The 21,357-nt window shown below is 36.1% G+C and overlaps 1 protein-coding gene across 1 annotated transcript in view; it reads left to right on the forward strand.

Annotated features, from left to right (window-relative positions):
* Window positions 1-7,348: 7,348 nt before the first annotated feature.
* Window positions 7,349-21,357, forward strand: part of LOC146165645 (zinc finger protein GLIS3-like) — a 37,726-nt gene continuing 23,717 nt past the window's right edge. The window contains exons 1-3 of the mRNA XM_083381538.1: window positions 7,349-7,735; window positions 8,854-8,949; window positions 11,460-11,559. Coding sequence (XP_083237664.1) covers window positions 7,397-7,735; window positions 8,854-8,949; window positions 11,460-11,559 — 535 coding nt within the window. The 5' untranslated portion in view covers window positions 7,349-7,396. The remainder of the gene's footprint in view (window positions 7,736-8,853; window positions 8,950-11,459; window positions 11,560-21,357) is intronic.

The raw sequence follows: 21,357 nt of genomic DNA on the forward strand, positions 1-21,357 counted from the left end.
GTCAGATCCTAAAAATGTACAAAACCAAGTGATTGCAATTACGACTTTTTCGGCTCCTGGTGTAATAATGTTGTGGAATTGACCTTTTTCATAATCTATCAGTAATCAGAAAAAGCTTCAATAAGTTTTTGCTTAGCGCCAGCCCTGTGCCAAAACAAGCCAGAACATAACTTCTCACATTTGCCATGTCGAACGTGAACCCAGAAAAATATATTTGAAATTTAAAAATATGTGAATTATGAGTTTTGTATCCTTTTGTTTTGAAGATCAAAACTATTTTTTCCAATATATTCGCCAAAAATATGATGAAATCGTGTCAATGTTTTCAGAGTAGATTTAACCAAATTCCAGGTATCGGACAATTTTCAGCGCTAAACCTTCGGTTTATCAAAGGTTTTCCTTTTTTAAAGTTTATATCAATAATTGCACGAATATAGGTAAGTTTATGTCTAAAAACGACAAAATTAATCTGTATTAACAAAATAACACAAATTTATGCATTACGATTAGAGTTTTGTATATGGTCAGTTATTAATATTATTCCCCTCATTCCAAATACTATTTTTACCAATCTCATACTAAACCTAATACAACCAGAACTAGTATTTTAAAACCTTAACCACCAACCAGTATGACCTGCAGTCCTTTCATGCTTACGCTCATGACTACTTTTAGCGGATTTTTATCATTATTTGCATAACCGCTAGCGGCCGCTGTGGAGCAGACACGTGTTGTGATAAAATAGCGACGAGACAATGTTCGAAAAACCCATTGTCAAACAATAAGCGGCAATAAAACGCGATACGTTGACCAACAAACGAATTAATTCTTTTCCTCGCGCGCCGTCCATTGTTCGCCGACAATGCTCCTGTGTTACGTCACAGGATTTACGGCGAGAAGAAGGTGGCTGTGGTTGTTCGTATCAAGTTGGGGTCGAATTGGCTGCTGGAAGCGAAAGGTGCTTAAGGCTGCTTTAGAACAAACTGTAACTGACAAACTTCAGGCTGTTCAAGTGTTTAGCAGGCTTTATGTTTTATTGCAATGCGTTAAAATAAGCAAAACTGCCACATATAGTCGATAAACGGTAAAATACGCAATTGCTGCATTTTAAATGTAATTGGTTTGGCAACACTCTCCATAAAAAAGTTTTATGCCAAGATGTTTGTAAAATTTGTCAGATAAGTGAAATTCAAAAAGCGTTGCAAGCAAGAAATATCAGAACCACTAAAACAAGGATTGTTGTGTGTATTTACAGACTGCAAATAGACAGTTGAATGAGCAACGACACTATAAAGGTTTAGACCACTGCTCTAGGAATTCGAGATTTTACATTTCACAATAGCATCCTTTCGCCAAACAGTGAATTTACTTAGAAGAAAAGGCAGCATAGAATGCTCATCGCATATCCAGAGATTCCAGCGCTTGGGCTCTGTTTAACAGGGTCGCTATGGCAAGGCCTTATCGTCTCGTTGTCCAAATTATTAAGCGTTTACCTAAGAACTTTTTAAAAGATACTGTAAACGCATTTTAAAGAGGATTGCCGACTTTTGCTGCAGTTGGTGAAATGTAAGCTTTTGTAGTTTGAATAGGTAAGGCAGCAAAAATGTCAGATGTAATATTTTAAAAGGCGGTTTTAGATTGTTTTCATTGCGTGCATTTCAATAGGTTTTAAGTTTACACAACCAAAAGATGTTAAGGTGGACTTGTGTTGTCAAATAGAATTGCTTCGTTTAACTTTATATTATAACTTTGCAAAAACCGACCGCTATCAAAATCAAGCCAAATTTCAACCAATCATTATTTTACAAACTGCAGACTAACTTAAACAAGCGGTTAAGTGTAGTTTTTCTTTAACTAGAACCCTATCTTGTGAAAAAAGTGCGGTAACTGTGCTTTTAGTGGAATTCGGGCGCTGGTCTAGAATCCCACCACATTTTCGTCAGGGGGTTTATATTGCTTATGTTATTTGGATTAGGGTGCGAGTTTGGGTTCAGGTGGGTCAAGTGTGATTATTATATTTATTTTCCCAAGTTTATTTCTTCCTTTGAATTTCAACTTTGACGACTCTTTCGTTACTGTAAAAAAAGTGGTAGGATTCTAGACCAGGGCCAGAATTTGTCTTTCGTTAGTCCACAGAATTCACCTGATTTCAAAGTAGCTTCTTAAAATCGCAAAGTGAGCCTTAAAAGAGACGAAAAAGGCGACTTTGACCTCGCTGGTGAGCAAATATACGCCGGGAGTCAAGACCAGGGAAAAAGTGCGTTTGCTAGCGGCCGTACTCCTTCTTTGGCGCGCATATCAAACACAGACGGCGTCGGGCCACAGCAAACAGGGCATAAATTCACATCGACTGCCAGTAACAGCAGCAGCAGCGGCGCTGACGACGTTTAAACCATCCCTGCTTGCGTCAGTGCCTCGTAAAAGTGCAGTTGTCTTGTAAGGTGGGCTGCCTGTAGCTTAAAGAACAAACACCAGGCCATGATTCCCGGCTGTAGGATCCTTGCTGGCGTTTTCGATTGGAGAGTAAACATGTAATAATGTAATAAAGCACCGAGGAAAAGCGGAAAGGCAGACTTGACGGCCATGGAATCATTGTTGTCTGAGCAACAGCGACTGTGGATTAAAGATTAAAATATTATAACCTAAGATTTCGTGGACTTCAGTTATTTGTTTTATAACCACCTTTAAAATACAAATGTATATTCAAGGTTTTTAGTTTTAATGTAGTTTGAAATTAGAAAGCCCGTTTGCTACACAGAAACTGTGTGGAGTGATTTAGAACGTTTTAGCCTACGACTGTTTGACTGAAATGCTATGTTTGTTGTAAATTTTAAACTGGATAGACCTAATAGCCTAAAAAGTTCCAGGTTGCGTTTGTTTAGTAACAATGCAAGCTAAAATGGCTGCGTTATGGTGAAATGTGGTGAAGAGTCAATAAACAGTTTTAAGTTTAAGTTTCAAGTGATTATGGAGAATTGCAGCTTAAGGCTGTTTAGTTTAAATGTATATTGTAAATTGCGAACAGTGTTAGAATCTAAAGTATCAGCTTAAATTGTTAAGATGTAAAAATAAATTGCGCTTGGGATTCCTAGTTCAAGGTCCTTTAAGATTTGAGAAAATAAAATATACACAGTTAGAGTTGTTTCTGTTTAATATATGAAGGCCCCGGTTATATTTATTTAAGTTTTAAAATAGTTTGTATGGTTAATTTTAAAGTTATTCTACCAATGTGCTTTCGATTGAAAAAGGTTCATAATTTACCGCGTTGTTGTTGCTGATGTCTAATGAAGTTAAACACCCCTAATTTATTAGTGAAAACGAAATTGTAGATCGAAAGGCCCAGAGGTATTTAGGTTATGGTGCAGATTAAAACTTAAGTTCTCGTTTAAAGGCCGTTTTGAATTCCAATTTAGATTGTAAAAAACGCTTTAAGGATATGAACTTTGCATTGTAGGTTTAAAACTAAAACGCCGGTGGTAAGGTATGAGGTTGGAATATTGAAATGTGCGTTGTTTTAAATAGGAACTGAAGGCACCGTACACGTTTGTAATGTGTATCATACATGTGACTATAGCGGTTGTAAAGTCGCACTGACTAACGCTTAACCGATATGGTATTTTTACTGAAGTTAAACAGCTTAAAGCTTGTAAATATTGCGATAAAGTCTTTTAACTAACAAAAGACTTAAGTACCTAGTACCATGTAGCAGCAGATAGGCTAGCTAAATGAGATAGTTAGATATGTTGTATTTTTATTTCGTTTTTACTGTAGTAGAGTTAATTAAATCGTGGTCAATAAACAGGATGTATATTTACGTGGTAATTATTACTCAAAGTTTACTGTAATATGTAAAGACTACCCGTACAGAATGTGCCAACAATTTACAAACTTTCTGTCACGGAGTATCGCTACGGGTGCTGGCAGAAATCTAATGTCTGTTAGCTGAACTTAAATGGTTTCAATGTGCTCGCCTATATTGACTTCGCCTGATACATATTGAAAATACGAGTTCAGTTGTTTGAATAAGGTTAAACATAAGGTTTAGCTGAGACAGTTGCATTTCTACAGCATTCTTTGGTGTGTAATAACTTCGTTTTTAGAGTAAACTAAACCTAATATTGCTATGAGACCAGAATGTGCAACAATTACCACATTTTAGTTAGTTAGGCAAAGCTTTCGGTGTTGGCAATCTAATGTGTCCAAGCCAATTTTAAATGGTGGCAATGTGTTCGCGCATAGCCCACTGACATCACCTGATACACATTTACCAGCGGAGCACTATTGTGGCAAGCTGGGCGGGTCAATATGAAGCATTGAAAGCTTTGTAAAGCGCGGAGTAATCCTTTTGTGCGACCGAGGACAAGCCTGTACAATCCGAAGGCAATTTACCGCAGCTGGTTCTTGGTACGCTTCCAGCCCAATCAATCACAGGTGTGCTGATTTATCGTTCACGCAACGCACTGATTGCCCCTGTGACGTAACCAGTTAGAAGCATAACGTCAATTTTGTGACGTCATGTTATGACGCATTTTTCTGGTTGCGTTCGCCAAAAAACGTTTTTTTGCGGCAACTATTTTGATTTTTTTGTGGGACATGTAGGAACGTGTCTTCCATATTATTTAAAACGCTTTAAGACTCGGGATTTACGATAATATCGGATCGTAGCCGATACTGGATGCCAAGCGGTAGTATCAGTACTCGTCCGATAATATCGGATCGTAGCCGATACCAAATACCGAGTGGTAGTGTCAGCACTCGTCCGATACTAGGGTAGTATCGGTGCCGATCCGATACCGAATTGATAGAATAACTTTATTCATAGTTTGTAATTTAACACATCATTTTTTACCTTGTAAGGTATTTTTATTAAAACATGCTGCGGTAGGTTGTCAACAGAAAGCAACTAAACTTAGTAACGCTACAGCAAATTTGGAATAATAACGTGGAATAAATTACCATTCAACATTTCAGTTTCATCTATGTTGCCGGTACAAAGTGATGACGTCATTTGGCATCAGATCGCGATACTGTTTGGCCGAAATATCGGGTTAAAAGTATCGGACATTCCTAGCTGTAACGCAGTTTTTTTTTTGATACTCTACAATTTTAAGAGTTTTGTAGAATCGGTTCTTAGCAAATTAGTACATAGGATCAAGTGTAGTTTAAAATAACGGTGTAACCCTATGTAAGGCACTTTTCCCAACTCGTTATAGTTTGCAAGATAAATCAGTTTCTAAAAAGCGTTACTTGCCTGAAGCTTACGTGTTAAATTGAGCTGTAATTATCATTGTTTAAGGCAGGGGTTCTTAAACTGGGGTCCATGGACCCCTTGGGGGTCCGTGAACTAGTTTTAGGGGGTCCATGAAGGTCTAATTAAAGAGCTAGTATATACTCAAGAAGTAGGCCTAATTAATTTTTCAAAGAAAACGCTTTAATTAAAAATTAAACGGTTTTGTACTGAATGTATAGTTAGACTCCATTTAAATTTCACATTTTCGGACCGAAATAAACAGAGTTATGAAGTCTATTTGTATTGTGACGTCATTTTGGAGCATTTCTTGCCTACCTTGCAAACCAAAAATGATCTTAGGGGTCCCGGTAAAAAAAGTTTAAGAACCCCTGGTTTAAGGTGTCTTTTCACGTTTAGTACAACAGTGTAACTGTTTGTAAGGTAATATTTCGAACTAGTTAAGTTTGCAAAACGGATCAGTTTCTAAAAAACGTTACTTGGCTAAAGCTTAAGCGTTAAGTTTCTCACAAGTTGTCTTTTCACGTTTAGTTTCCGAGTTGTTTGCCACTGACCGAAGTCAACATTAAGCTTTTGTGTCTTTGTTGGATCAAGGTACGGCGAATTATTAACCTACAAACAACACAGCTATTGCTGCGATGTCAGTTTTTTTTTGCTGTCTGAGTGTAAGTTTGAGAACCCTTGGTTTAAACAAGGAGTTACAGGTACACATTTAAAGACTATGTTTAAACTTGCTATTTCTGTGCTTGTTTCATTAAAAGCGAAAATCAAATTTCCGTAAAGTAATTTAGTTCACAAGCACAGCTAGCTACGATGTTAGTTCCTTGCTGTTTGAGCGTACTTTGCTTTAAATCAGTGATTATTCTCAAACTGTGTTCCTCGGCCTTCAGGCAGATTTTCAAGTGTGTCTGTAACCTTTCGTCATATTGAAAAATAACTTATTTATATTACAAATAGGAATGCAGCGAAGCGTATGAGGATCGAATACACACTATTATATCTTCGAAAACTGCCAATATTAATGCATTTATTCAGTACCTTGTGTGATGTATTAAAGGCAATTCTTAATTTATAAAATCGTTGTTTTATAGTGTGCCGCCAATAATTTTTGTTCTTTGCGTTTTTACTGTGCCGCAAGCTAAAAAAATGGTGCTCGTTTCATTAATATCGAAGAAAGGAACAAACTTCTCAATTTAAAAGAAAAATAGTTTATTTCACGAGCTTGCAATAAAGCTGAATAAATCTTTCGGCTTTCCACCTTTAAACACGCGCAAAACGTCCTTTTAAATAAACCTGTTTGAAATTTAGTTTGTATCATGCTGTTAGTTACGTCACAGTGCAGTTTGTTTGGGCGTTCTTGTTTCGCTTGATGAGTCACAATTTAGAATCTTGTCCGAGTATTTGTTCAATGTAGTAGACATGTTCGGAAGGGCAGAAAAGCCCAAGGTATGTCCTTATCAGACCGAATGGAATGCTTCTTATCAGACTGTGAACAAACCTAGTCTTAGATGGGAGAGTTTGTCAGGTAAAGTTTAAGTTACTTGTAGCTAACCACTTGAATATGCCGATGGAATTTGCTGAATCAAGTTGCTTTTGAGCTGGGAATGTCTGTCTTGTTTGTGTCTCAATATTCACAGGTGTCTTGGTGAGGTTAAAAGGTCAGATCGATATGTACTAGCACCTATTGGCCACATATGTCAATAGAGTTTATAAAGTATTATTAGAGGTTAGAAATGGAGTTTCTTTATAAAGAAGTGAAAGTTTGAAAACTATGATTTTCGGTGATCTTTTCGTATATCTTTAAACAGATGTTTGGTGATTAAACTACACTTTATGAACCGTTTTTAGTTAATCGCGTATAATATGTATTTTGGGCGCTAAAAGCAAAAGCTAAAGTAAATTAAAATAATAGTAAAAGGTATTCAAGGCAACAAAATATTTTTGTGTCGATTGAATTTATTTTAAAGCTATCATTTATTCTTTCCTACGCCGTTATTTTTGTAAAAAAAATTCAAAAATTAATATTTGTGTTTATAAAACATCCCTGTTTGATTTTTGTAGATTTTTTGGCAAAATTGACAACTCGGACAGTTAGGCCATCGTTGAGATGTTGACATTGTCTAGTTAAGCATTAATACGTCACAAACGATGGATAATCCGCAGTACACACCTCAGCCAACATCGGACAAAATGTTCCAACACGCAAGTACACCAGTACAACAACAACAACAGCAACAACAACAGCAACAGCAACAACAACAACACAATGCTTCCTACCAGCAAAACCAACCCCAGCAAATGCGAAGTTACTCGAACGACCCAAGCCCCCCTCCTTCCATTGCTGGTAGCTACAGTCCTGGGGCAAGTTACTCACCAGGGAAAACCCCTAGCTGCCCCCTCATCCACGTACAGCCGGAAACCCCCTGCCCCCCGTCGAATTGCGCAACACCGGGACCCATGGCTGGGCCTGGGAGCCACATGATACCGGTAAGTGAAATTCTTGCATTTTTGTAAGTTGTTTTTTTGTTTGTTTTTTTGCTTACAAAACAATCGAACAATATTAAGTTTTCATCAGCAAAGTATTATTATATTTAATTAGTGTTGTAATGACTTGACTTAAGTGTATTTAAGTCACTGATTTTAATTACTTGACTTAAGCATTTTAGGCAAAATGGCATGAATCTAGACTCAAATTCGGACTAAATATTTTCAGGAAATAATTTAATAAAATTTTGTTAGTTTTCTCCCCAATTTCAACTCGTTAAATTTTTTGATCGCTATATATAACGTATGTGTTGTTCACTAATACAAAATCGTAATTTTTTCCCATCATTTTGGTTTGGTACAAATGGCCGATTTGTGACGTCATCTCTTAACACTTTTATTTGACCCTGGTCGTTAACAAAAATTTTCACTGGTCTAAAAGTACTAATATTTTTTTCGCACATAGTTCTGCCAATAAAGTGCAGCAATGTATGTTACGTAACAAATGTTATGGCTAACTTCGGTTTGACGTTAGTTTTACGAGGAGCAAATAAGATTGCGAGTTCCATGTTGGACTTGTACCTTCGCTACAACTCCTTTTTGCGGTTAAATACGAAGCTTAGGCCGTGAATCTCCCAAAGCTTTCGACAAAACACTTGTTCTACAAAACAACATGCTTCACGCCTGTGAGATTAAAATATCCAGAAAACTTCCAGCTCGTGTAGTTGGCGCGCGTGGGAATGGAGTTACGAACAAATTCGTTTTTTCGTAAATGTTTATGGCAGGGCTGGACTCGAGTAAGATCACGTGAAACTACCCGAGTCCGACGTGCGCATGCGCATAAACAAATTTTAAAACTCATAGGGAAGAAAAGCGTAAATTTTAAAAGTGGAATAGCATAAGGTCAAATGTATTGCAATACTGTATATTTGGTAAATGAATTATATGACACCCCTATAGGTAGATTGAAAAAAATCCACCTTATTTTGGTTACATAAACAAAAATGAAGGAATTAAAAGTAAACAATGTATAGCGTTGTTTATTCACATATTAGTTTCCGCAGATTCCACTTTTTTGTAACTTGTTCCGTTCTTCTAACTCCGTTATTTACTTCCACCAGACGGAGGTACTTTCACCAAGAGGAAGGCAGCTTCAGGAGCGTTTCTCCCAGCTGAACGTACAACAAAACAACACTCCTGTCACCAACTACAACCAGGTACATTAAAATAAGGTCGTTGAACTGGGGGGGGGGGGTCAACTTTTCTCAGGCGTGACGTCATAAAGTTACATCGTAACGTGACGTCATAAAAAAAATCTACAGTTGAATGTGTTACATTACCTCAAATGTGTGGTCTTATCGTAACGGATCATAAAAATATATTTAGTACTTCTTTAGATTAATGTTACCAATACATTTAAGGACCATTGGCTTAAGAAAATCAATTTACTTCCAGTAATCTTTGAGCCTCGGCCCAAACATTAAGCTCAGCTTCATACTTTTCAACGATTGTGATGTCACATCGGTTATTGTCCAACAGTAAACAAAGGTGATTTGAAAACCAACACCAAAGCGTTTGTACTGACCAGCCCTTTCACTTTAAATGTTTGGTTATTTATTTTATTTTAAACCCAACAGAATGCTGACATCACAAAAAATTAAATTTTATCTTATCATTAATTGATTGAAGGTCATAACTTAATGATTTTTATAAAGAAGAGTAACTAAAATATATGATGAAAGTAAAGTTTCTGTTGGTGACCTGATTTTAATAGGGAGGTCACAAGCTAAAAACGCGCTTTGGGATCAAATTTTACTTGATTCTTTATCCTGTCTTTCAACTGGAATTTTACATGTAAGCAGGCTACACTAAAAAAGAAACTGTTAAACTTTTTATCCAAAGTTATATCGAATTCAACTGTTAAGTTTAAAGTGGAGATTGATCACAGCCCTAGTCAGGAATTTCTTTTGTGTTCTTGCACTCACAAAGCGCGGTTGAAAGTGTGTTGTCATTCTCCCCGGAAACATGAAATTTTTCTAGACCTAGAAAGAACTCGTTCAAAAGCAACAGAGCGCAATTGTCGTGTAGTTCCGTTGCACATTAGACCAATGATCTGAAATTGTTAAAGCTTTTCCGAGTGAATCGCCGGTTGGTTTAGCGACTGTGCGCTTATAACAACTGTTGGTTTTCGCCCGATTGCCCCTTTCCATTCCCGGCCTAACTAAACAATGGGAAAGCGCTTTTGACGCGAGCGAATCGTGTCCAAACGTCGATGTTTGTCCCGACTACGCTATGCAAACACCTTAACTCGCCAGCAAAAGCGAACAGTTCGCGGAGAAAGTTTAAATGTTTGCTACTTTTACGCATGGAAATTTGCGACAATTTGTAAACTTTAACGCTCAGTTTCAACCGATTTCACGAAGGATTTCTCACTATGTTTAAAATGAATAAAGAGTTATTCGGAACGTTCCAAATGCTACCTACTTCTGTATGGGCTTTAATATTCTTAGTACGATTTCACAAAATGTTTAAACAAATGGAAAATTTAAGTTTGTTTTTATTGGGATTAATTGTAGGCCTATTTGTAGTCCCTAAAATTTGTGCCCAACTTTAAAAAAATGTGCCCTAATTTATTTTACATACGTTTTCTTTCCCTTTGTTTAAATTGTAAGGTTTACCTTCATGACTTAAGGAATTAAAACAACTACACGGCTTTGAACTAATCCAAGCAGCATTTCATTCACAAAACGTAAAAACGTAAAAAAATTGCAGGCGAAGTACAAATTAATAAACAAGCTTTGCTCGCAAATTTTACAAAAAGTTATCACAATTCACAACAAAGTTTTTTGCTAAGCTTAAATTTATTTTTAGAAAAATTGTAGTTTTAAGTTTTTAGACCTTGAAATTAAAAAAAAATTCGAACGTAAAAAATCACGTGAAGTGGTCCGTTCATATCGTTTTGACAAAACCTATATTAATGCAGCAGTTTTATTACCCCTTCAAGGGGGGGGGGCTTTTTTGTTAACTGAAAAAATTGTGTGTTAACATTTCACCTACAAAACTAACATTTAAATTGTTTACTTATGACAAAACTATTACCTTTTTGAAGTTCACCTTTTATTCCTAAGTTTTACCACATATAGAAATCCTTTCAAACCTCTTCATCACAAGCCTATATCTTTGGGTTGTTAATGGTTAATTTTAAAAGTTTTATGGCACGTTTTATCCTAGTTTTACAAGTTTAAATCCACCTCAAGATCTCACTAACTGATAGTGGGTGAATTATAGGCTTGTAAACTTTAGCCTAACTTACATGTCTATTGTGCTAAATCGAAAACCAAAGTAGCCATAACTTATTTTAAAAGCCTTCTAAGCAAAGTCTTCTTTGTCGCTTCCAACAAAGACCTGGTTTGATTTGGTTTCCGAAACTCTAGTTGTTTAGGTAGACATCAAACATAAAACACGTGTAGGTGATAAATTTAACCCCAAAGGTCGTTAACGCCACCATATTAACCTTGGTAGCTACCCCCCTTTGAGATTACCGCAAAAACGCGCGTACAGTACAGTAACCTATTCTACAAGCACGTTTAGTGAAGTTTAAGAGAAAAAAAACTGGTTTAGTCAACCACTAGTTAACTTATTAAATTTACTTCTTGTATTATTAGAAAGTGATTTTAATTGAAATCTGTATTTTTTTCTTTACTTTAATGAACTGTTTTTTTGCCAGGAATACAGTGATGAAAACGGCCAAGCCCAGCCGGTTCACTCTGGCGCGTATGCTGGTTACGTTGACCACAATCGCTACATCACACAACCTTCTATACAAGGTATTTTGCTTAAGTGGTCTAGGCGATAGTATGTTATGGAAAACTGTGGACGGCTTTTACCATAAATGATTCTGGTAATCTGAACTATGTAGGGCAATTTATCCGAATTCATTGTGGTTGGGAATTTTATGTAGTTTTAAGGTTTAGGAAAAAATGTCACTGTCTCTAATGACCTTTTGATTAGACAAAAAATATGGGTTCCGCGATTCTGAAGTATGAATGGCAACATTTCTAAATCCAGTCTAATATTGAGGATAGAACATTTATTCGCTTAATATAGCTTACAGACTATAGACAAACCAAAGTGAATTTCTAATGAAAATTTAGGAAAGTGTGAAACACAAAATTATTGGGTCTTGTTGCTAAAAGGCGATAAACAATAAAATATAATCTTAAAACCTTTTAATCCTTGTTTGGTAAATTGGATTTTAACATTTGATTTCTAGATTTGTAAGGAAAATTTCACATACGCTAAAAACCAAAGTGTATCGCTTCTTAAATTTGAAATAAGCCCCGCATAGGTACCACTCCCCCTCTTTAACCTGGCAGAATTTGCCGAAATAAGCTTAAACTTCCAGATAGGCCGTGGTTTCGTTTTGTGTCGTAGCAAAAGCACTGTGACGTCATTTTACGACCGGATTATCGTCACAAGAACTCATGACGTTTTGCACATGTTCACGTGGTCGTTAGCAACCTTTAGGCCAGGGGTTCTTAAACTGGGGTTCATAGGCCCCTTGGGGGTTCGTGAACTAGTTTTTTGAAGGTCCATGGAGGTCTAATAAAACTATTAGTGTATATTTAAGAAGTACTCAATTTAAGAAAACAATTAAATTAAAAATAAAGCGGTATTTTACTGAATGTATTTATTTAGACTCTATTTTAATTCAAATTTATGGACCGCATTATCACATTTATAAAAGATATTTGTCTGTGACGTCACTTTATGACGTCATATTTCAATTTGTTGCCTACCGTGGTCCACGCGAGGCAAAGAAAAACATTTTAGAGGTCCGCAGTAAAAAAAGAACCTCTGCTCTATAGGCTCCCATTGGAATCAGCAACTTTGGTCCACTATGCACAGATCTGTAATGTAGCTTGGTAATGAATTGTAATGTTGCTTGGTAATGAAGCAATGCCAAAAAGGTCGAGTGGATCGACAATATCTTTATTAAGACATTTCGATACGAGCTCGTATCATCTCCAGTTAATGTGTGTCACATTTGTTAGACTAAGTGCATTGTACACTTTGCGTTGAGGGTGAAACGTATTTTTAAGGCCCTGTAACTTTCCTTTAAAACGGGCCTTCTAACAGGTAAAACAAAGCTTAGCAAACCGCTTGTCAAAAAGGCAAAAAAATTATTTCAATCAATTTCGCCATTTTTTGAGCGACCGAAATTACCGGGGTTTCTAAACTGGACGAAAGTTTGCAAAAGCGAAAAAGTCAGACTGCCTTTTCTTGAAAAAAGCCGCAACTTAAATGGGAGTTATTTGTTGAGCGTGGCAGCAGACAGCAGGACTTTATCTTTAATGGAATGTCGCCTTTACTGCTTCCCAATCTATTGTGTGCGTCGCCAGAATTTCTCGCAATAGCGGATTGCGTGCGAAGGGCTCTGGGCTTTGGAAAATACATTTATTTTGTCGCTTGCGTAAAGACTCGCTCGAAACAAAATCGCGATTGTTAAAAATCCCGTTTTTGTGGATGGCGTGCGAAAGAAATTGGGAGTAAACTTTTTTTTCGAAAACATTTTTTTACGATCGCGTGCCAACCAATTTCTATGGAGTTGTTTTGCTGAGTCATTTTTTCCCAGTATCAACAGTTGCCATAGTGAAGAAGGGTTTAACATCCATCCTAAAAAAACGATTTTCCTACATTTGATGAAATGTGTTTAAAATTTGTTTATAAACATTAATGTGTCCGCCATCTTGGAAACAAAGCATTGTGACGTAACAGACAAGCTCGCGCGTATTTTGCACACTTACAGCCTCACTGATGTTTTAAGTAAACTTTGTAGTTTATTTCGATAAAAAAACTTTATAATTGAGTTGAAATCAAGTGTGGGAAAGGTGTTTCCAGACATATTTTGTGATGCAATAATACACCACCTGTAAAACGACAGTTTAATTTACCAACGACATATTTGTTTTTGTTTCAAGTATTTGCTTTCATCAAATAACATTCTATCTATATATTTCCGTGAAATCCCGTTTATATTTAGCAATTTTCTCATTTTCCCCCAAGTCGTTCACAGATTGACTTTCAGTTCGAATCGCGAATTTTCTGACAAAAATTAACTGTTTATTTGACATTGAGAGCTAAAAATAGCGCTAAAAATCCGTGTTTTATTCTCCCCACTAGAAATGGTTCGGTGAGATTCTTTATCGATTGGTGACCTAATCAAGCGAACAGTATAAACAAGTCACGTGATCTGCTTGCGCATTAAAGCAGTTGTTTCTTAATGGCTACTGTTTTTTTATTGATTTAACGACAATTAGGCGATATACGACTGAAGAATATATTTTGTAATAACAAATTGGTGGAGGGCTCTCAATATTTTGCTGTTCGCGGACCAAATCCAGTATCAAAACAGGCTGTAGTAAATTATAATTGACAAAAAAATGCAAAATAGTGTCCAGTTTGTAATGATTTGATTTTGGATTCTGTTTATGTCCATGTAAAATAAAGTAAAACTACCACATGGTTTTGGATTTTGTGGAACATTTATTTTCTTTAATTACTTACATTTATTTAAATTATTTAATTGTTATACTACAGCTATAAGCTTAAACGGTTTTAAATTAGCTACGTATAACACAGCATAGCATTAATGTAACATTAATCTCCAATTAACAGATGATTTAATGAAAAGTATATATATATGTTTTTTTATAATATCCAGATGGAAAACTGTATTTTTTCAAAATATTTCTAAGATTTCAACCCAGTGTATTAACAAATTCCTGCTGTTAAGTGATATACCGTATGACTTACATTGGTCGGCCTTGTCCGCCCCTGATTTATAGCGAGTGACCCAACATACGTAAGGAATGACACCATTACCGTTTTTTCCACAAACCCATATCCACTGTTAGAAATATTTTGTCTTGTTGTTTTATTGAAACAACTTCAAGGCATGGTTTCACTAGTTGAGTATCAGGGGCAAAATCTATTTTTTTATTCTGTTTCCACAACGATATATTTTTCGTCGTTTGATGGAAGAATGTTTACTTTTATTTGTGGATTTAAGGACGATTTAAATTTTTTTACTCTGATTTATGCAAAACTATATTTTCCCCGCATTTCGAATAAAACGAAATGGGTCAATTGACCCTAGACCCCCTTGAGTTATACCCCTAAACACGTCATTATTCCTGCCAGTTAAAATCCCTATTGGACCAATAACCTGTGTCAAGTCGTTAATCCAACCTCTTTCGTTTCTTCGCTCATAAACCGGCGCTGTGACGTAAGAAAGGAGCGTATTATGTGCGAACAGATGTTTTCGTAAAACCTCCATAAAGCTGAATGACTGATTGAGAATTCATTGCATCCTAATCTTGAAAACACATTTTTAGTATAAAAATGTTACCATCTGTGTAGAAGAATGCTGTCGTTGTTATCTTAAATATTCCCCAGTTTATAACTGCTTGTAGATTAACTAGAAATCAAGTGTGTTTCTATAATCGGTATTTTAAGAAATGTACTTACCAATGGTAGCGCGGCACATTAATATTACTGCTTGTTCAACCGACTAAATTTGCTTTTTTTTCCAAAGGCATATTTTGCAAATTTTGATTTTTTGCGTTTAAAGCTATTTTGAATCACATGATTTTTGTATATCTGGTGCTGTGAATTCAGTACATAGGGGCGCCCGATAACAAGTGGTAGTATCGATATTCGTCCGATACTAGGGTGGTATCGGGTACCGATCCGGTACCAAATAAATAAAGGAATTTCAGCCATGATTTGCGCTCCAACGTGGCACTTTTAACTTGAAAGCTAAGTTTGTTGGAAAAAAATTGGCAACAACTTGATGCAACTAAACTTTTTAACGTTCAAGCAAATTTTTGACCAAATAACATGAAAAAATCGCTTTGAATTTAAACGATTTAATTTTATCTATTTTAAAAGTTTGATCATGGTAATGACGTCATTTGGTATCGCATCGAATCGCGATGTTTTATTTTAAATATCGGTTACAAAATAAAATGTTATGTATTGAACATCCCTAACCCCCCTATGTTGTTTTAGTTGCGTGTTTTTAAAAATCTTCCCACTTGTTCCAATTCTGTCAGATTAAAGCTGATATATTTTTCCTTGATTATTGGCGCAATGCAGAGAACCAATAGGTTTAGCAGGTGCGGGGCGTTATAATTGGAACACGTGCTTTGTCAAATATTGTCAGCTCATATAGCGATACGTTCAATAACTGGGTTTTGTGGATCTGAATTAATGATTTTCCAAGAAGAAAATACGCTTTTTATATTAAATTAATTTTCCAGTTTAGTTGGGTAATACACATGATTTTAAAATGTTCTAAGTTTTTCTGATATTAATTAAGGAAATATGGCTGAATTAAGCTACACAACAACTTTTAACTTTCATTGTCATTGTGGTTTCATTGTACACGTCACAAAGTTAGTTGTTCGAAGAAAAACACCTGCAGCCTATCGCAACACTTGTTCATATTTCAAGTTTCAATTTACTACAAGGGTCGCACCTAAGTCCACAAACGTGCTACTAAATTGAACCATAAATGTCGGCCGCGTTGCTAAGGCGTTGTGTCAAGTATTGGAGTGCTTTTACGTGACCTTGGCGCGTTATTTGACCTCTAATAATCACGTTTTATTAACACCGTGTTCTGGAACCACTTCAAACCGGATTCGGGAACGTGTGAAAATTAACAAATGTTTGAAGGGGCGTGAAAGTTTGTGGAAATTTCTCTTTTGTCTGGAAAGCTTTTCACTTGAGTTTGTTGTGTTACCGTCACTGAAAAGTACTGGCATTTTTTTCTTTTCCTTGAATTCCAAGGATTATCGAACCCTTAGCTTTTTTCAATCAATTTTTGCCATACCTTTGTTGGCTTTACTTTGTTGAATACCACAAACATTGTGACGTTAATAATGGTCTTTGTTTAGAATAGAATGCGCGAACAATGTTTGCTTCATTTCTGTTGACATTTTTTGTTTTATAGCTAATAATGAACTTCTTAATTCATTTACAACTTACTTTCTGTTCAAAAAATGCTACTTACTTCTTTATGGGCTTTGATATTCATTCTACTTCTAATCCAAACCTCCAGCCATTATCTTAAATTCATAAAATGCTAGACATGATTGTATAAACTTTCCAAAGCTTCTTTGACTTATTTTTTTGAAACTTCAACCATCATGACGTTGATAATAGCTGTTCTTTAAATAGAATGGCAGAATAATGTTTGCTGCATTTTTATTGATATTCACTTGCTTTGTACAAAAACGTTTGATTATCCCTGGTTGTTTATTAAAAGCTGTTACCCTTGTAAAATATGCGAATTATGTCAAATATTTACAACTTAATTTTATCCCAGCATTCGTGCAGCACATGATGATGTAGTTCTTCCATAAATAGTCGCTTGTCGTGATTCCAAATATGAACCAATGTTGTGTCCAACATGTGTCTGTGTTGTTTCGAACAAGCCAGAAATGACTGGAATTTAATTGGCCAACTTACAGGGCCACTTAACAGAAGCCAGCTCTCCTTTTTAGGCCTGTTTTTGTGCTAATTTTGCACTTTTATCCACTTGAAACTTGTTGGAAATAGGGAATAATGAGTGATTTTGATTCGGCTATGTTAAAATCAATACAAATAATTGGTTGAAAAAGGGGCAAGCCTTAATGATGCGGCCAGTTAAAGTGGCCAAGCTTGAGGCCACACGCGAAGGTAGCAACAAGTAGAACATAACTACAAGTGCCCTGGAATAGAAATAGAAGGCTGGGGGGTTGTAACAAAATATATGCTGTAGTCAATAGAACAAATCATTACTGAGAATATTAAACAAATCTTGATTTTTAATGTAAAGTAATCGTTTGCGATAACTTTTTAATTCTTTATTAATCCAAAAAAAAATTATTCAGAATATTTTAACCAAACCTGGATCCCTAATTTGTAAACCCCCTCAACCTTAAATGCCAGATAAGAAATAAATATGTGGAAATTATAGTTTGCTTTTCGATCGCGATGGGATTTTAAAACGTTGGTTTTAGGTTTTTGCAATTGCGTGTTCCTTAAAATAAAAGCAAAAGGTAGGTTTTTAAAATTTTTCCGAACAAAAAAATTATTGAGAATATTTCAACCGACTGGACCAAGCCCCTAATTTTAAGCCCTGAAATGGCCGATCAGTAAGCTACCCCTCGTGCGTTCCCACATATAGAATTGTGGATAAATTGTCAGGAAACCATTGGCCCCTGTATTATCTGTCAGCACCCGCTTATAGGCGTGGATGTACACAGGACATCACTATGCTGTGTTATGTACTTGGAATGTTACACCTTCTTAACCCCCGCAAAGCAAGGGGTGGACTGTAGAGCATTTCTACCAACGCTTGTCATTCTAGGGGCGTGTATATGCCTGGCATGTCAAGAATTATGTATTCAATGAAATATGCTAAGGTTTAGAAAAAAATTTAAGGCTTATATTTGCAAAAATGTTTTATTGAAAATGAGCCGCGGGACGGATTTCTCTGGCTGTAGTTTGCCCAGATCTGTGTTGAAAGGTCTTTACCCACTCAATTCATGAAACCCGATCCAGAATAGGTGGGTTGTAACCACAACAATTCCCAAAAGACATCATAACAGACACCCTCAATTGTAGCATTTACCTATAGATAGTTATAATAAACTTTTTAAAGTATTTTTTTTTAACTAGAACTTTTTACCATTTTTCCAGAATCTATAGTTTTCTTATTTATATATTTGTGGTTGTCAATACTATAAGTCAGGGGTGTCCAACTCAAACATGCCGGCGTGGCAATTTTTATCGTATAACTTCTTCCCGTGCCGAAGTTTGGTAATATAATTCTTTCTAACAATAAAAGCGTTTTTGACAAATAATAAAAACGTGTAGTAGCAGTGCGCATTACGCGTGCCGCTTGTTGAACACCCCTGCTATAAGTAAAGCCTGGCTACTGTGTTCTAAACACTGTATGCAGTAAACCCATTTGTGGACCTATATTTTATTTACATTGTTTTAAGATTTGTTAAGATAGGATTTTTAAGATACTTGGTCCGGTTAATTTTTTGCCGGTGTCTCCTAATTGTTTGACCAATATAAGTTCGCATTTATTTCCTTCCTATAGGCCCTGTGTGTAGCTACAGACACCAAAATGTAACCCTACCCATCAACCCCGCCTAAAACGCTTGTACACCGATCAGCAGTAAAAAACACAATCCTACTTTGGATCAAGTAACCGGGTCACGTGACCAAACGCGTGTCAACCTTTTCACCGTTGTGACGAAACAATGGAATTAGAACGATTAGTTATGGTTTGAATTGTATCTGGCTGTAATTTGAGCAGTTTAAAGGCCTGGGCGACATACAAACTGGTTTGGAGGGATTTAAGGCGTTTGTTAGCGACTATAATGATTTAAAGCACTTTTTAAACTTTCTGTGTTTTCTATGAAAATAGAGTTTGCGCATTATTACCAATAAATATTAAGGCTTTTCACAAAATCCATCAAAAAGTATTTGGGCCTTGGTGTATTATTCGTAGGTTTCCGAAAAGATTTCACAAAACCCATAATTGTTTAAAGAAGTAAAAAGAATGTTACAGTAGTTTGGGGAAATAGTAAGTAATATCAATTCACATTTTGTTTTAATAAATGTTATATATTTCTACTGACACCGTTAATGGTTCTTTATGAATACTATTAAAGAGGAAAAAAGCCAAAAAGTTACACCAAGTCCAACAGTTAAAGAACGTTTACTTTGGCACCAATCTTAATATTTCTTCAACTCAAATACTTTGAAGCTTTGCGGCATTGCGCGATTTTTACAAAGAAACAAACCATGCTTTGTGACGTAAAAATCACCTACAAAGGTTGCCATGGGAGCCGCAACTTTCCAAACGTCTTCGCAAATCGCGCGCTTAACTTTCCCGCCCCTGTGTGGCTTATTACGTCACAATACAATCGACAATAATCCAATGATCCCCGAGAACAGCGTGTTTCCAATTAGCCGCGGTTCGAGTGGCCAAGGGGGCGTGACGTCATCACTGTATGACGTCATTGTGACGCGTGGAAGCTTGCGCTACGTGCAAGGCCAACGTTAAGTGGGTTTATAATGGCGGATGTTACGAAAACAAAAGCTACATTACAAAGGTGTTATGCTTAGTAAGAATATTAAAAGCCACACAGAAGTAGGTAGCATTTTGAATATTTTGAACATTTTGAACATTTTGAACATTTTGAACATTTTGAACACGAATAATGAATTTGACAAAGTGATTAAAAGATTTCACAAGTTTATACAATAGTATTGGCTTGTCTAAGTTTATGATTATTTTATTGTTGCTCAGTTAGGCTGAAATGTGCAATAACAAAATAGTATGAATTTGGATTCTGGGCAAACCTAAATAACCCCACAACCTTCTGTAGATAAAAGTAAAACGCCCTTAGAGAAACGCGAGAAATGATGTGCGTCAACTGGCCTTGTAATTTCGCCAGGACATTTCCGCTTGTCTCACGACCGAAGTGAAAATAATTTGTGATTCATCCAACACAAGCGGGAGTTGTATTTGCTGTGTATTGAGGCTAGCAACTGGTTCTCTATTTTACCAAATCCCGGAACAAACTGATCAAATTACATTCAAGAGAGACAATAAGTTTCGATTTAAACGCGTTTGGTTACAATCGCCCATTGTTGTCGATTCGAAGACGTTTGTTACGACAGAAATTACATTGTGTCGTCCATTTTGCAATTGTCGACCCCGTTTGCTGACCGACAATGATTGATTGTCGCAGACCTTTGTTACGTCATTTTGGCGGCAAACTCGACAATAGGGTGGCCCTAATTGACCGACTTAGGGGGTTAAAATATTTATTTGTAACTAAACTTCATACAATTTAGGGGAAAACTAGATTTGGACAACTAGATAACAATATACTTGACTAGTTCAAATAAAGCAATTTGCTGCAAGTTTTGTTCTAGTAGCTTATAATAGACGTTTTTTTATCCAATATTTTCTAATTTATCCAAATGCGTTTTTCCAATTTAAAAACGAATTTCAGCTTAACAGATGAAACATTAGACAAAAAATGCTGTGGGGTTCGTCATATTCCACAGCTGGCAAAAGGGTCCGCTTGGTCAGTGGGAACGTGTATAAAGATACGACCTATTATGCTCAAATGGTGTAAGTGCTTATATGCGGGAACAAGATAAACACAACAATCTCTATATTCCAGAAAGCCCCTGCGGAAACACGTCACAATGTGCACGAACAATGTTATTTGTGGCGACAACAATTGACCCTTTGTTAAGGCAAGAGCTTGTATACGTTTAAAGCAGATTGACACATTTTAAAGTATTATATTCACACACATTTATGTGGTGAACAAACCCTTTTCTATAAAACCAAGTATTAGGGAATGACAATATTTTCACACGAATTTACACAATTTGTTAAACCACGGATTTAGACACTGGAAAAGAATGCTAACGTGCTTTTTAATGGATGCCATGTTACACCAAAACCTAAAGTATTTATTCTATTTTATTTTGTAAGATGGGGTGAGGGGTAGCAGAAATATTAGACTGCTTAATTCATT

The sequence above is a fragment of the Ascidiella aspersa genome, chromosome 2 (assembly GCF_963924565.1).
Source record: "Ascidiella aspersa chromosome 2, kaAscAspe10.2, whole genome shotgun sequence".
Classification (NCBI taxonomy): domain Eukaryota; kingdom Metazoa; phylum Chordata; class Ascidiacea; order Phlebobranchia; family Ascidiidae; genus Ascidiella; species Ascidiella aspersa.